The 17,163-nt window shown below is 37.0% G+C and overlaps 3 protein-coding genes across 3 annotated transcripts in view; 2 read left to right on the top strand and 1 right to left on the bottom strand.

Moving 5' to 3' along the window:
* Positions 1–1,749: 1,749 nt before the first annotated feature.
* LOC145502133 (uncharacterized) lies at positions 1,750–2,268 on the top strand. Its single transcript, XM_081481408.1, has one exon. The coding sequence runs from the start codon at positions 1,750–1,752 to the stop codon at positions 2,266–2,268; it is 519 nt and encodes a 172-aa protein (XP_081337534.1).
* Positions 2,269–5,758: 3,490 nt separating this feature from the next.
* On the top strand, positions 5,759–9,913 carry LOC145460673 (uncharacterized). The gene is made up of 3 exons (XM_081445560.1): positions 5,759–5,831; positions 6,105–6,291; positions 7,980–9,913. Exons 1-3 carry the CDS (start codon positions 5,811–5,813, stop codon positions 8,234–8,236), a joined length of 465 nt encoding a protein of 154 aa, XP_081301686.1. The 5' UTR covers positions 5,759–5,810; the 3' UTR covers positions 8,237–9,913.
* A 2,232-nt stretch (positions 9,914–12,145) lies between these two features.
* LOC145460653 (CXXC-type zinc finger protein 1-like) overlaps positions 12,146–17,163 on the bottom strand; it is a 22,740-nt gene continuing 17,722 nt past the window's right edge. The window contains exons 14-17 of the mRNA XM_081445533.1: positions 15,149–15,192; positions 13,600–13,690; positions 13,053–13,205; positions 12,146–12,336 (exon numbers count right to left, since the gene is read on the bottom strand). Coding sequence (XP_081301659.1) covers positions 12,226–12,336; positions 13,053–13,205; positions 13,600–13,690; positions 15,149–15,192 — 399 coding nt within the window. The 3' untranslated portion in view covers positions 12,146–12,225. The remainder of the gene's footprint in view (positions 12,337–13,052; positions 13,206–13,599; positions 13,691–15,148; positions 15,193–17,163) is intronic.

Raw genomic sequence — 17,163 nt, 5'->3', positions numbered from 1 at the left:
AAAACAGAAAAAGGTCACAGAATGTGTTCCAGGAAGTGAAAAATACGTCGCAGCTAAAAATGGAAGAACAATGATGAAATGTCAATGTGCAGAATGTGGAATAGCTAAAACCAAATTTGTCAAAGGTCAAAAAGGTGGTGAAACACCTGCATGGACTGGTCAATGGAAGAAGCCAATTAATCTTATTCAAAAAGCTTCTTTAGGCTCTGTGAAAGAACCAGGAGCAAAAGAATCATTTGACGATTTTTGGAGTGGAGATACTGGACAAAATATCAAGAGACAATTCACAAAATCGAAAGCACCCTATAAGCAAATTACGAAGAAAAAGATACCTGGCTGTGAATCTTATATTTACAACCCAAACGGAAAAAAGAAATGGTTCAACTTTGGTTGTCCAGGAAGTTTAACACAAGAAGAAAGTTATTTTCGTTAATATTATATAATATATATTTTATATGAAATCCTATTGTGTAAAACAGAAGAAGCAAACTGAATGTGTTTCAGGAAGTGAGAAATATGTTACAGCCAAGAATGGAAGATTGATGATGAAATGTCAATGTGCTGAATGTGGTATAACTAAAACCAGGTCTATTAAACAAAAGAATTTAAACTAAATCAGCCCTCACGAGGTGGGGGCAATATATTTCAACCAAAGGACTTGGGTTATGAATTAGCGAAGCTAACTGAACAAGCTGAAAAAAGAACAAGAGGAGAGGGTATATTGAGTTCCGTTAGAGATACAGCTGCTGAATAATTTATAAGCAAAGGAATTCCTTACAGAAGCTGGAAGATATTATGCTTCTGAATTCATGAGAGATCCTAAATTACAAAAGAAAGCAATTGATTGGGGAATAAAGAAAGCAACACCTGTCATTCAAAAAGTTGGATCTGAAGCAATTAATCAATTATCAACCAAAGTGAGACCAAATTATAAAGATAAAACCGACAGAATTGATCTTGAGGCTGATATGTACAAAGGAAAAGGATTAGATATTCATAAAGCAATTGGTAAAATACCAAAACCAAAGGCTGGATGGACACCAGGAAAGTACAAATATACAGGTCAATACAATCCATTGGATAAGCAATTAGAATACAACTCAAACAGCGGTGAAGTTCTCAAATGACATGTACAAGCGTATAACAAAGTGGATGAAATAGCGGCTTATCACGATATTTGTTATGAAATGGGTAAAAAACAAGGGAGATTGTGACAGAAAAATGGTTGCATCACTGGATGAGATTCCCTATGGTGAAATGCCAAAATGGGGATCAACAGCACGATTCTTGATTGATAAAAAACAAAGACTAGGTCTTGGTGTTTCAAAAAACGGAAAAAGCCGTCGAGTGAAGTAAACTGGCAAGAAAAATTAGCAGATGAATTACATAAACCAATAAAACGTAACTTTACTCGACGGCGTGTGATAGTCAATCATATTGATGAAATATGGTGTTCTGATTTAGTTGAAATGCAGCAGTTTAGCGAATGGAACAAGGGCTACAGATATCTACTAATGGTATTAGATGTGTTTAGTAAATATGGTTGGATTGTTCCATTAAAGGATAAAAAAGGTGAAACTGTAACTGAAGCATTCAAAACCATTTTCAAAGAAGGTAGAAAACCACAATATTTATGGACAGATAAGGGCAAGCAGTATTATAACACGTTTCTCAAAGACTTATTAGATAAGAATAATATAACACGGTATTCGACTGAAAATGAAGAAAAGTCATCTGTTAAAAACTAAGATGTGGAAGCAGTTTACTATTCAAGGTAATACACAGTATTTGCACATTCTACCTGAAATATTAAAACAGTACAATAACACCAAACACAGTTCAATAAAAATGACACCTACAGAAGCCAGTAAAAAGAAGAATGAAGGAATTGTCTGTTTTAATCTGAATGGTAATACGGAACCATCATCAAAACCGAAGTTCAAAGTAGGTGATAAAGTTAGAATAAGTAAATACAAGAGAAAAGTATTTGACAAAGGATATACCCCAAATTGGACTGAAGAAGTATTTACAATTGATAAGATCCAATATACGAATCCAATAACATACAAGTTAAAAGATCTCAATAATGAAGAGCTAAAAGGCAGTTTTTACGAACCTGAGCTGTTTAAAGCTAAACGGGATATATTCAGGATTGAAAAAATCATTCGGAGAGATTATTGGAAAAAGCAAGCTTTGGTAAAGTGGAAGGGATACAGTGATTACTTCAACAGTTGGATACCTTTGAAGGATGTGGTCAAAATAATATAACCTATATACACAGATTGACTATCAGGTGTGTTGTTTCTACTATTTATTTAGCCAAGATTTGAGTTTATTTTGGCTATTTTATTTTTTTATATTATATTTCAATCTTTTGTTTACATTTTATTTTTTCATGACAATTAATAACACTTCTTTCAGATATTCTTCAACATTTCGTTTATGCCTATCAGTGTCTTCATGAATTGGTTTAAAATATTCTGGAACGGAAGTTGACAGTATTTGCAGATATAATGAGGAGTTTTTTCTTTTTTCATATGGCAGTATTATATTTTATTTTTTTTATGTAATAATGTTTTAAAGAGTAGATAATTATATATATATTGTATAAATATGGAAGAAGTAAATAAGAATAAAATAGGAAGACCAAAAATTTATGAAACCGAGGAAGAAAAACATAAGGCTCAACAAAGAGCAAAAGTCAATATGCGGCAAAAACAGATTGGTATTGTGACATTTGCAACAATAATAAGAATTACAAAATACGAGGAAGAACACTACATTTGAGAACACAGAAACACAACTTGGCTATACTTCAAAAGAAAATAGCAGATTATGAAAATCAAAACAATAAGGCCTAAATACGTCTTAAATACGAAATATTATTTTATGGATTCAAACGGTTCAACACGCAGAACTTTTTGTATCGAAAACCTCTTTTTTGAAAAAAAATATAAAATTATTTAAATATAAAAATCTACTATAATAATATAATATGAGTAATAGTTATATGAAAAAATCTGATCTTCAAAAACTTGATAAAGAAGAATGAATTAATCTAATTATAAGTACTAAGAATGTTAAAAAAGCTAATAAATCAAAACCGAATAAGCAAACTCCTGGTGGAATATCGAAATCAGGAAGAAATATTAGAAAACGAACTTCAAGTAAAAATACAAGAACTGCAAGCCAAATTCGATCAAGAACTTCAAAAACTTCAGGACCAGCGAAAAAATCTTCAGCTGCAACATCTGATAAAATCTGGAAAGAAAACTCAACAGTCTGTGGAATCAAAATATGACATAATTCAAAAACCAAGCAAATTATCATAAAGAAAAAGAGTTATGAGAAGAGCCGATGAATTAAAACTTCAATCAATGACACAAGATATCATCGGAAAAAAATTAAATTACAGGTATCAAAAACTTTTTGAAGACAATTACAAAAAACTTACGATCTAAATAATGGCAATGTGTTTCCAAAAAAAGTGGCAACATTAAGTGATATGAGAAAATCAGAAAAAAAAATTGACACTAAAATATGAAACTAAAAATGGGTCGTTCGTCGATCTGTTTGAAAATAGAATGGCAAGATTAAAAGGAAAGAAAAAACGAATTTCAGTCATTGTTGATGTCACAATAGGTTCAGATACAAAAATAAAATCGACTGATGTTGATTTATCTGTTAATCAAGAATGTTTAAATGGAACAAATAAAAAATCGACAAAACGATAAAAATGACAAATATTATATTCCATATGATAAGGTAATCAAAGTGCTCTGTGAGCAAACTTGTCAATTGAACAAAATAATTAAAATATTTTTTGGATTATGTTTAGTATTATCTGGATTCTTCTAAGTAAGTTAAGGTAAAGTTTTTGTGCGTTTGTGGGGGGGGGAAGGGGAGTGGTCCTTTTTTATTAGTTCGCTTTATAAACGTTCATTCGTCTTGTAAGATTTCTTTATTTATTTCGCGTTATCCATTTCCTGTAGTTTTCATGTCGGTTTCAGTAAGTTGTTCAAACTGAAAAATGTTTCATGCATTTTAATATTACGCACATGACCTCACTTTAACCTTAATTAACTCGGCTCTCCTTGCTTTCACGCATCTCAAGCTAAACCTATATACTTAAACAACATGTCACACATCACACTCTGCCATCCTTTATATGTCTAGTTTCTAGTATCCACAGCGGCCAGCATCCGGCTGTAGTTTGTAAACCGTACCCAGTAGTCTCTCCAGCCAGATACACTAACCATGGTCATATGTTTTGGCAAAGCTCGCGGAAAATGGAAAAACAATTTATCTCGGGAATGTATCTCCCTATCTCAGACTTGAAAATAACAATTAAAGTCAACGTAATTGTGAACTAAAAAGTCTATTGACCGATCCAACATCTTGTTTGTGGTATGGGCCACGGCATGACTGTCGCAAGTAAGTATTGTTTCTTTGGAACTTGTTGACTCAATTGCATGAACCAACGAAATGGAACAAGGAGATCGATTCCTGATTTTGCCTGATGCCACCACTGCCCTGTTGCCATACTCTTTCCCATTCTTATTCCCCCGTTTCACTCCCGCCAATTTTCCTCACTACACACCCATGTTCTACCGATTTAAGGTTTTTTTATTCATCAGTGTTAATTAAACATACCGCAATGATTCGATTTAGTGCCCGGGGCGCAAACTTACTTTTTGCAGCTAATGGAGAACGCTTATTAGGGATTGTGTGCTTATTAGGGACAGGGCGCTTATTTCTTTTTGAACATATACATCTGAATGTGATTAAGAGAAAATCGAGGTACTTACCATGATCTTCTTTCGATGTGATACAATACTTAGATGAAAAACGACGGATACTTCAGCATAAGAACTGTAGCAATAGGTTCGCTGATAGTCAGAATGTTCAACATTACGTTCAAATGAGAAAGCAGACTTTAAAAAGTCACTTTCGCTATGGGGCGCTTTTTGGAAGGAGGGCGCCAAATCGACCATTACGATATGTTTGTTTGTTTTGCAATTTCCTGGGTAGGAAATCTTTAAGACGTCGTTAAACTTCAAGGCCTCTGCATGCATTGAGTGCCATTTATTAACCAATGTTGTGACCAATGGAATGATAAAAGCTACGTAAACAAAACGACATAGAATTGATACCGGTGAATCACACTTTTTCATTATGAGTAACTGAATTTTGAGCAGTATTGTTTCCTAGGTAAGCTGGAGGTCTTGGGGAATTTGCCTTCTATTTTGCTCTCAACCCGGAGCATTTGATCCGCTCATTGGTCCCCCAACCCGTGGAATTTACTGCTTTTTGAAAAAAAAATGTTTACTGATGTTTGGGAGCTGTCCCGAGAGGGAGTGGGGGGAGATGGACACCACTGGAATTGACTGATGCATTACCTATGTGAACTGCAAGTTGATAAATTGATAAATAGCTCAATCCTCTGCCATGTTCGCCCATGTTGTCAGGCTCCTCTCCCTTCCCCGGTGTGACCCGTAAAAGGTACATTACCGTGGGACAGGGTAAAATAAGCTGGAATTGAATTGAATTACTCAACAATATTGATCTTGATAGCTGCTGGTTATTAGTAGTCCCTCAATTGCGATCCGATTGCTGTGCAGTTTTATTCTCTAATGATGATCTTAATGATTGAAACTGTCTACTTATTTATTTATTTATTTACTTATTTATTTTTGTTTTCAATATTTTACTCTTTATTGTCTTCACAGGATTTATCAGCTCGTCGTGATCCAGCAAATAAAGTCTGTTACGTGTCAAAGTTGGACTCATCGTTCCCTTCACCAGAAAGAATGAAGCAGGACATGGATCAGGTAAGTTTCTTTAAAATTCTCAGTACAAACAATATCCAATAAGATTTCCAATCGAAATACGGAGGATTTTTTTCACCGTTGTTTCTTAGGAAATCTGAGCTTTTCTGTAGAAGTCCGACATTTTCCGGAAATTTGAAATATCGTTCGCAAAATGTTTAGTGCTCTTATGATTGTTTTCTGAACACAGACAAGAAAATCTGATAGCCACTAATTCAAAAGTAACTATGTTTAGAAATTAATACACAAAATGTACTTCTCTCTAAAACACGACAGGCGTCAAGGCAATCCTTATCCAATGAAATGACAACCGTGACTTCTGAAAGGAGAGTGGCGGGCTTTGCAAACCGCTCGACCTTATCCCAGAAGATTCTGAAATTCTGTGGTTCTTTTCCAATCTACGAAATCGAAATAAAGGACATCCCTTTTGAGGTCTTGAAAACAACAATGCGCGAGGTTTCTGGTAGGAAACATAAAACATATAATATTTTATAGTCTTAAACAAGAGAGGATGATCCTCTCTCTTCTTAAAATATGATAATGCGTTTGGGACTGAGAACAAATTTATGCATAGAAAATAATACAACCATATTGTTATAACCTACCCCAATAGCAAGGAAGCAGTCTAAAGTATTCGAGGGATTGGGATGGGAGCAGGGGCGGAGAGAGAGTAGCGGAGTGAAGGGCGTACTTTCCCTTTCTGAAGAAGGAGAGAATTAAAAGACCCTTTTAGCCAAAATTTATTTATCTTTGTCAACAAAGCTGGAGATTAGAAGTATCGATGAATACAACCGTACTTCAAGTCTGAAAAATTCCAGTTAGATTATTCGCTCACAATTTCTGAGGTAAAATTTAACGAGGCCGAATTAGTAGAATTCTAACTAAACTTTTCTTCAATTAATGGCTTGTTAATTGTTCCTCGTCTGCCCTTTACGCTTTAGAAAAATCGCCGAACTGAATTGTCATTTGAAATTTGTACTCGTGCTCATCGGTTTCTTTTCAACAATTTCGAGTTTTAAATTCAAGAAACCGCTAGTGTCGTTGTATTAATCTTCTCGGAAATTTGACTATCCATTTGTTTCTGAATTCGTAGAAACGGGAAAACTTTGTCATTTTGTTGACCACTTGAAGCCACTGCAAAACGAGTCCGCGTTTTCTGAGAATATCAGTGGGGTGGTGGCTGTTACGACTGATGGTTATTAGAAACCTTTAAATCCACGTTTACTGCAAAAGTCTAACGAAGTTAGACATTTGATGTTTGGACTTGTTTGGATTTACATTGGAATAAATTGGAGCAAATAGAAATCGTCCTATCAGTACATTGAAAATTGTCAAGACAACGCCAAGTTTGAAAAAAGAAATGTTTTCTAGCATCATAAAACACATATCCATTCGCTCAGCCACCGCCATATTGGATATCCACTTAGGATCAACAACAACTAAAGGCTAGGTAATTGCTTTTTGCCTAAAACTTGTAGCCAATTTGTAGAGAAAACGGTTACTTTGTTCGATTTCAGCATTTGTACGTGAGATAAAATCAGTGATACACTCGGCTATCACCTCGTGCGCCACTATTTTTGTTCTTATCACATTTTGACGTCATCTGTGACCTGTTACTGAACTTACGCGCAGGAACGTGGAATCTATTTGTTGAAAAGAAAGCGATAAAAGAACCAATCAGATTCGCGGGTTCCCAACAGAAAACGGCTGAGTGGTTACTACTGGCTAATCGTGCGGCATGGCTCAGCAATATGATTGCAGCATTTGCATTAGTATACTACTTCATCAAACCACTTGACTCACTTGACACAGCAATAGATCTTTCACCAGATGTAATTCAAGATTTTCGCAGTGGGTTGGATCCTTCCCCTAGCTCGAGTTATTCAATTACAACATAAGGACTTTATTCAGTTAACGTTTTGAATCGTTTTAAATTATACTTGGTAAAATAAATCGGACAAAATACTATTGCATCCTTTAAACTAAATTTAATTTGAAGATTAACAGAAACACTGGGTACCCTTTCTTTTTGATTGGCACAAGGTTAAGTCTCCAAATGAGAAAAGAGGTCAATGATTATGCATTGTCTTTTTACTGTTAACTGATTTACACTGACACTTTTTTTGTTTGTTTCTTTTTTTTTTTCGTCAGGTCGGGCGCGAACCAAGCGGAATCACTTTACTGAGAGCCTCCACGTGTGTTCATTTAATGACCGCTACAAGCTGGAAAGCTGTTTGAGAAATGTTGGTTACTACAACGTTAGATTTAAATGCCAAGTACTGAGTAGAACATGCTTCTACGTTGCCGTTTGCTCTCATAGGGGTAGTTCTCCATTTTCCCACGACTACAAATGCCGCCTCATTCATCATATTACTACCTCTGGTATTTGCTGTTCTGTCTCCTGCTGATTGAACAGCTACAATCCTGGCCGATACGTTTGAGAATGCATTATGGTTGGGACCTTTGTAGATATAACGAGACGTAAATAATCGATGACATCAATCGTGTAATCCCATTCCATGAGTAATCAGTTGATTAATCATTAGAGCGGTTTTCAATTGAGTGTCGAAAGTAATTAGACATTTACTTTGGTTTTGGTTTTGGTTTTACTACGGTTTCAGATTTGCTGAGTAGTCTAATTGGTAAGTAACTGGTTTGGTTTTGGTTTTACGACAATTAATTGAAAACCGCTCTAATTATCATTTATTATCGTTATTAGTAATCGATAGAAAATCGATAGGCCACAATTTTCAGTCATCGTTGTCATTGATTAGTGATCGATGTAATCTTTCGGCTTTACAACCCATACTAAATCGATCGATCAGTATAAAGAAATAGGAATAACTGATTTTAGGTAAATGTCACTGTGCAGACTTCATTTTACACACAACAACATCTGAAGTAAGAGAATCGTTTACTTCTTCATTAGCACGCTGACGCTTGTTAAACCAAACCTTGACGGTTTCCTTCAGTGTCACGGTTGCCAATTTCGAAAGCCGGGGTGAGTCAAGTACCCCTTGGGAGGGGTACTTGGTCTCTTTATATACCATATAGAGCCTATACGTGGACAGACCATTAATATAAAATTAATGCGATGCGTCAGCGAGCGAGAGCGGACAATTTGACAATTTGTTATTGTAAAAACAAACTGACGTCAGTTTCTCATGCGTCTGTCGTGTTATTGACAATGAATTTCGTCATAACATTGTCAAAGTATCAAAGTAGTTTCACCTCGAGGATCCACAGCTACTTTGACAATGTTATGGCGAAATTCATAGACAGAACATAGACAGAAGAAACCGTCTACAAGGGAAAATTTTAGTCCTGCGGAAAAGCTTGTCTAAAATTGTCTGAAATGATGATAGATATATGCTTTACTTTCCTCATAGATTCCTGTTACATTGTAACAGACGAGAGTTCGTTTTTATTCAGTTACTTTCCCCCGCTTTAACTTTGAACACAATTCATCTTTGTTATTGTTGTTGCGAACCAATCAGCGCAAGGTTTTAAAACAGGAAAGTCAGAAGAAAAATATATATATAAAGAAGAATAACGGAAATTCGTAATAGCTGCACGGCATGAAAACACATGAGTAATCGGTGGGTGACCAATGACTCCGAATTTTTGGTCTTCAATTATTATTTTTTACTGATTGATCATCGGCAATAATCAATGGCTAATCAGTTGATTATTCATTGATTACCCATTAATTTCTCACTGATGTCATTGATCATCAATTTAGTTATGGCTGGATGAAATCCGGCTTTACTTCCTGCCCACCCACCTGCCTTCTTCCAATGTTGTAGAATAAAAAAAATACCTGACTTGTCTACCAGTGATAGTCTTCAACGTTGAAATATCAAGGTGGGAGGGGGGCGGGGAAGGGGGCAATTGTTTATTAAACGCATTCCATCGTAAAAACTCATTTAAGATTCCAACCGTTTCTGGTCATGATTGTAAATGTTTTTAGTAGAGTTGTATCTTTCCACGTTATTGTAGTTGATCTCATAGTGTAAAATGAAGATTCATTCATTTGTCGTAGAAATGAATTTTAAAGGCCAATAAACGTTGAAAATTTATCCAAGTTAGAGGTGATTGTAATACCCACTCGAGCGATATAACAGAACCGTGCCCTTTCTTACAAAATAGTAACTCGGACTACATTAACAAGGGACATTGAATGTGAATAGTTTATTGAGGATGCGTCAGTCAGTCACCTGTAGATATATGTATTACGTCTAACAACATAATCTGCATCCTTGCAAATTACAACTATTGGTTCTAACAATTGGAACCTGTGCTAGGCCAGATACGAAAACCACTAAAAAACCATCCTTTAGATGTGGCCGAAAAAAATGTTCGGAAACGTATTCCTCATCTAATGCAGCAGCAAGAGACCCACGGAGAAAGAGTACAAAATCAGTAACGTACAAGATTGACAATTATACATAGATACTGTTATAACAAAAGAAAAAGCGGACGAGCAATAACTAACCTAGAATGACGTAAATCTCCCACCAAAATTAAATGCCTAAATAGTCCCTGAACGCCCCATGACACCCCGGAGTCCTCTCCATCGTGCCGTCAGAATAATAATTTCTAACTAATTTGTCCCTCAATCGTCAGAAATTGCATTTTGTGAGGAGTAAAATACAAACAATTGAGGCTTTAAAAACCAACTCCATTGAAGAAAGCTTCCAGAAAAATTTATGAAACTCTGGCGGAGTCCCAAAGTGAATTTTCTTAGCTAGCCACATGTTTGATTTGTTTGGCTCATCGCCTTAGACATTACGATGCTCTTTACTACGGTTAGTCAGATGTTACAAAATTCAACATCTCCCATATCTATGGTGAACAATTTGTATCTATTTTTAACGAGATACACTTGCTTTCGACCAGTCCTATTGTTATTGATATTCAAGAGCATGTATCAGCATTGAACTGTAACTCATATCTGTCTTACTCGTTCGCCAAGATGCTGCTCTAGAAGAGTTTCTGCTGATGATAATTAGCAATTAGACCCGTAGCCCGCGAGGGCTACGGGTCAATAGCCCATGAGGCGAAGCCGAATGGGCTATTGAACCGTGGCCCTTGAGGGCGAAGGGTCTAATTGTTTTAGTATCACCCAACTAGTCGGACAGAAAAGACAATAATAAAGTTAGCAAATGCAAGTTGAAGAAATATTTATTTGGGAAAAGCGTCAAGCTCGATTGCGCCAATTTCGCTACTCGAGGACTATTACTAATAGACCTCTAGTAGCGTAGCCAATTAAAATGCAGGATTTGCATTAGTCCACTAGTTGGGTGATACTAATAAAACTTAACCACCGTCACGAGCGTTGAGTGGCTTGCTCTGACGAAGCCGAGGCTAACGCTCAAAATGTCGACCTTATGAACCAAAGTCGTGACCGAGTGTTGCTTATTTACTGTATTTATTATAACGGGTTTGTGCATGAATTGTTACCGAAAAAGATTCTGTCGTGGTTCCCCTAATGAATAAAATTATCACTTTTGTCTCCAGTTTTTTAAAAATTTCCCCGTGCACACGTAGCGTATTCAAATCGAATTCGCCTGTCCACACGCATCCGATTTTTGGTAAGAGACTGGACACGATTTTGCTACGTCATCGGATTCGAAAATATCCGGATTCACCGTTCACACGTTATCGGATTCGTTGCGGGTTTTTTTTTTTTTTTTTTTTTTTTTTCACTCTGGAGGACAAATTCTATAATATCCAGATTCGCTGCCGAATTCGCCGAATGTGTGTGGACGGAAGCCGTATCCGGAAAGAAAAAGTTGCGGATTCAAAAATATCCGGATACGTGTGGACGCGCGGGGCCTAAGTAATAAGACATGGGGGATATTATCTAATATATCCAGTTTTGACTGTATCTGTCACGTGATCCATTTTGAACAATCAGCTCGAAGAATTATGATAAAAGATATTTTCGATACTGTTCCCTTGCTATTGTCCATCAGACCAAAGCTAAGTGAGTAAAACAAACACCCGCATCTTCAGCTGCATAAATATAGATCGATCGGCGGCTTCGTTACTGTTTTATCCTTTTCTTCCATTAGATACTTTCACCAGGTGGGGACGGGGAGATAATTAAGAGGATCAATTTTTCCGTTATGGTCACGTGACAATCTGTGGAACACTCGTGAGCGCCCGTGCTAGATTTTGATCGCAAATGAAAATCTTTTAACGGCACGAGAGCTCCAAAGAAGATTTACCAAAACGTCACTCATTTCCCCGACTATTTTGGCTGTTTTTCAGGCACAAAAATGTTAATTAAAGCAAAGCCTATGAGTTATAAATTGTTCAAAGGTTTTATTAATAAGTTATTTTATTTGTACAAAGTACTGAAAAATGTTTAGTAACTTCGCCGGAAAATTTGTTATTCGTGAGAGATCGTCTCGTGTAGCAGAAGACCCAACACTCCTCCTCTCTGGGCCGCAGAGTATCTTAGTGATCTTTCTTGTTCAAATGCCTCTTCAAGCTTCAGCCACTAAATACAATACAGACAAAAAAGGTTAATTGCCGGTTCTGTTTTGTAAATCCTTCTATAAGTAGTTGCATAACAATCTTATTTATATATTAATGGTCTAATATAAATATAGATGTGGCCCGCCAAGATTAGCCCAGGCTACCTGCGGATTCGCGCTGTTGCTATTGTCAAGCTTTTCTTTTTAACTTAATGTGTACATATTTCTGTAAAATTGTAAATATGCGAGTCATAATAAAGTTGTTGTTGTTTGATACTTTTTCACATGCCTTCATGAGGGTGAAGCGGTAATTCGCCATTAAACACTCATTCACGTACACAGCCATGATCAATGAAGTTCAAACGTAGAGAGGAGTGGGTAATGTATAATAGGGAAATATCTTTCAAATTTCACTAGTTCCCCTACCAAACAAAACAAAACGAAAAGTCCACGTGACTCATAACTCTCGCTGAGTATGTCTCGTTTCTGTAGCGTGAAGCGGCTAGAAGTACCACTACTCGCCCGGATGGAGTGCTAGTCCATCGGCGCAAGTCTGTCAGGTTGTCCCAATAATTCTTTGGCAGCCATTCATGCACCTACTTGGAGAGAGGCACTGTGACAATAAACGGTATCACCCAAGAACATAACACAGTGGCCCCGGCCAGGGCTCGAATCAGGACTGCTCGATACGGAGCGCACTAACAATTAGGCCACCGCCACATCTAGAGCACATCTCTACCTGTTGTATTCTTTGTAGATCAATCTCTGCTCTGCGAAGTTTTTCCCAGCTGTAATGTTTTAAACACCTTCTTTTCGAAGCTCGACAGAAATCTCCAGTTTCCTCGAAGACGTTAGTCACCAGAGGACATCCACACACGTCACTTGCAGAAATCTGAAAAAACAGAGAAGTAAACATAAACTTTCCGTCATAACACTTTATTTTTTTATTTTTAACAACCCTTTTTAAATTTACAATTTTTTGCTCGTTTTGAAGAAAATTCTCAACAAAACTGTACGGAAAGTTGCTCGCATATTGTACCTTTGGGATCATTCCAGACAAGATAAACATTGGTGAGTAATAGCAATCGTAAAGAAACAATTCTATGGTGTGAGCTATTCAGATTTACAATTTTGATGACGTCCGAACTCGATCCAAGGTCTTTTAAACTAAAACAAAGGAATAAAGGAAAAGACCCAGGTTTGACGTTGGATGACGTCAAATGCTAACCAGTTATATCTAAATTATCCAACACAAACCTTATTATAGAGACAAAGAGTCATTATACCTTAGGCTCCTTGGTGTGTTCAGGACATAAGACTCTGAGTCTTTTACAGTAGATTTTCTGTTGAGAATTGTAGTAATCGCAAAACAGATTTCTGAAAAAGAAAAAGAAACAAAGATCTCAGTCACAAGTTAATACAACATGCAACCTGACGACTCGGCACAAGTGCAAACTATAACTTAACACGTTGGATCCCATTGTTTAAGGGACAATCGAAAACGAGCTGATGACTCTTCGCGAAATTATCGTTTGAAAATTTCATGTTCAGGCCCAAGTTGTTCAAGGGGTGCTGGCGGCGTGCATAACGCTATTAACCGGATAAATCACTATCTAGTAAATAGTGCAGTTTGTTTTGTCCCAACTTATGGTATCTGGTGGATATTATTACCCACCCTTTGAACAACTAGCCCACAAGCGGAAAGAGGTGATATTTCTCATCAGAATTCTGTTCGTATCCGACTCCCCTACAGCACTCAGTTCCATTGCTTGTAAACCATTCTCAAACTCATTAATAATTCATCACTTTTAAACAAAGGAAATCATGACCGTGACGGTGTTTGGATATCTGATCTTAATTAGCATAGATTTTCATGATTTTACTTCTCCGTTTTCCCCTTACTTTTAGTTTCGATTGAGAAGATACATCAAACACTCAAGACTGTTTGACCACATTTCCAAACACCTCGAAGGTCGTCAAAAATACTCCGCTACGCGTCGTATTTTCAACTCTCTCCTCGGTGTTTGGAAATGTGGTCAAACACAGTCTTTCGTGTTTGACAAGCAGATAATTGAGCATGTTTCCATAATAAAACCTCGAACTGAATACTAAAAGCGACAATTTCTGTATAAATCTGTTGATATCCCCTGCGAGTCATTCAGCTTGCACAAACTATACTGTTTTTAATTGCTGAACACTACTTGGTCCAGCGGTTAGCCTGCGAACAGGTTCCCGGTTGGGTCACATGTCAAAGCTATATCGTGAACAAAAGGAACCTTTTTCACTTTCTTACAGGACCATAGCCTGCAAAAAGGCTCCCAGCGAGGGCGGAAAAAAAATCCGGCGAGTGAAGCGAGCCTTTTAGCGCGAAATAAAGAATTCCGCGATGACACACTCACAACTGCACGTCACGTCACGCCACACTAGGCCAAGTCACGCCATTGCATAACACACACACTGAATTTCATGAAAACGGCTACACGGGTACAGACAGCTACTGTTCAAATTTTGTGCCCGTCTATTGATCTAACTAAGCGTATGCCCACACAACGAGATAGTTCCAAAGGCTTCATGCGAGCAATAGATACAAAAATATACGTACATGAACTTTTGTTTTAGCCGACGACTTTTTTTAATTCCGCTCATCTTTCCTAAATTGTGATTTACTACGCAAACATCTTCCTAACGCTTGCCACAAAGCCTTTCTTCACACGTTTTTCTCCATATTCCAGTATTCAATAGCACTTCACATTTGCCATGCAGAATTCTTACATTGTCAGACAATATACATGAACAGAAGTCATGAATGTGTCAAAAGACAGAGCGATAACATACCCAGCACTTTTGTAGATCGAACCAAATGTTGTTAAACTTTCATTCTGCAAAAGGAAAGAAGGCAATGAATCGAACTACCTGTTAGTTTAAAGGAGTAGGTCACTCCAAAAACCCTGTATTTTTTTCCATCATCAATAAAAAGTTCACATTGAGTTGAGTTACTCACCGTTGTTTTAGCTTCTGAACTGGATGCAATCCTAATGAAAAAGAAGTGAAAAGTTCGACACCGGGAGCCGCCATTTTGAAAGGATCTTGAAGGCCAGGCCGCATATCCCTGACGTCATTCCATCCGAGAATGTTTGTTCGTTTGAGCTTTAGTATGGCTGCGCTTGAAGCTAGAACGTGCTAGTGATTCCGGGGATGATAATAATCAAGTTGAATGGAACGATTGGTTCGAAAATGCTCTGTGGTGTACTTGTGAGAGATGTGCAACCATGCCGACGCAAAGAGAATGTGTTTGTTGCCGAGAACAGCCGGAGTAGGTCACCAAGATGGAAGGTACATTTTACAGTACAATTGCAATGGACGCAGCTAGCGGAAGAGGAAGTTTATTTTTAATTGTATATTGCTCTCAGAATTGAATTGGTGGATTAAATAAATCCCCAGTATAATGCTTTTGACCTGATTTGTCTCCATTTTTATTTTACTGGTGGTTTCATGCGGAAGGAGTTCTGGTATCACAGAAACTGACGAGTTTTCAATGGTGTGTTTAAATCGAGCGAATGCTTTCCACCTCACAAGTCCGTGTTTTTACTCATAAAATTTGGATACTTTTTGTCCGTTCTCGTACGCGTTTGCCAGGTTTCTTTACACTTATGGACTACGTGGACTCTTCTGAAATACGCAGTGACTTTACATGTAAGATGCGAAGTGAAATCGACGTCTTTGACGTGAAATGTGAAATTGACGACATTCCTTATCATTACATAAGATTTTTTGTGAGAATTGTAATTTGTATTGTTGGAAAGCTAAGCATATGTAATAGATTTTGGATAGAAAAGAGTTTTGTTTACATGCGTAAACATCAGCTGATGAAGGAAAATTCACTCTGCTAGTGTGTTTATCCGTATCGCATGTGTCGTGTTTACTCGCCTCGTTACTTGACAAAGTATGCAGTAAAATTAAAGCTTCATTTTTTACCGTAGATTTGCTTTCATTAGCAACTGTAATTCCCAAAAATGATGTGAATGCAAAAACACTGTCCTTAATTAATGATGAATCGTGCTGATAAAATTGAAAACAAATTGTAACACATTTCAGACAAAATATTATTTACATGCGGATATCGGATTTCGCTATAGCAGGAGTTGTTATCGGTAATTGCCGATATGTAGATAGGACTGATGTACAGTTAACTACTTCTTCCGATGTATTCCAAATCAAATTAGATAGCATTTAAAAAATTTGTAAGTATTCTAACTCATCCCTGGCTGTCAAGGCCGATTATTAAACACGCTCTGATTTTGGCACACACAAGAGATTTATACAACGAAAAAAAATACTTTTTCTATAAAAGAAAACCGTACCGGGTTAGTTTGAGTTGTAATTTTAAAGAAATCTGCAGGGCATTTGAAGTTCCCACGGTATCCAAAGAAATTTAATAAATCACTTCCAAAAAACGCATGCAGTCGCTATGCATCAATGAACACGAAAACACGAAAACCCTAGCGCCAGTCTACGAAATATAATGAATTAAAGCTTGTAACATAGAAGCTTTTTTTATAAATACTGGTAAGACTGGTAAATGATGAAAAGAATTTCATTCCGCCATTTTCCCTGTTATTATAGGAAAAAAAACCGGCAAACTGATTATACATGAAACTGACCCGTGATTCACGCCGTTTTAGCGTCTTTTTCGTGAAAATATATTGCCTGAGGGGTCGAAAATTTTTGGCGACTAAAATACTTGTGCTGGCGACCAAACCTGAAAACTTAGGGCCCAGCTAGCCCCAGGGTTTTTTCTTGAAATTCAAGCCCTGCAGTCCAGCGAGGAGCTTCAATTTCTTGCGCAGAAA

This window comes from Orbicella franksi, chromosome 11 (genome assembly GCF_964199315.1).
Source record: "Orbicella franksi chromosome 11, jaOrbFran1.1, whole genome shotgun sequence".
Classification (NCBI taxonomy): domain Eukaryota; kingdom Metazoa; phylum Cnidaria; class Anthozoa; order Scleractinia; family Merulinidae; genus Orbicella; species Orbicella franksi.
Note: the sequence above shows the minus strand (reverse complement) of the source record. Positions and strands in the feature narration are given on the sequence as shown.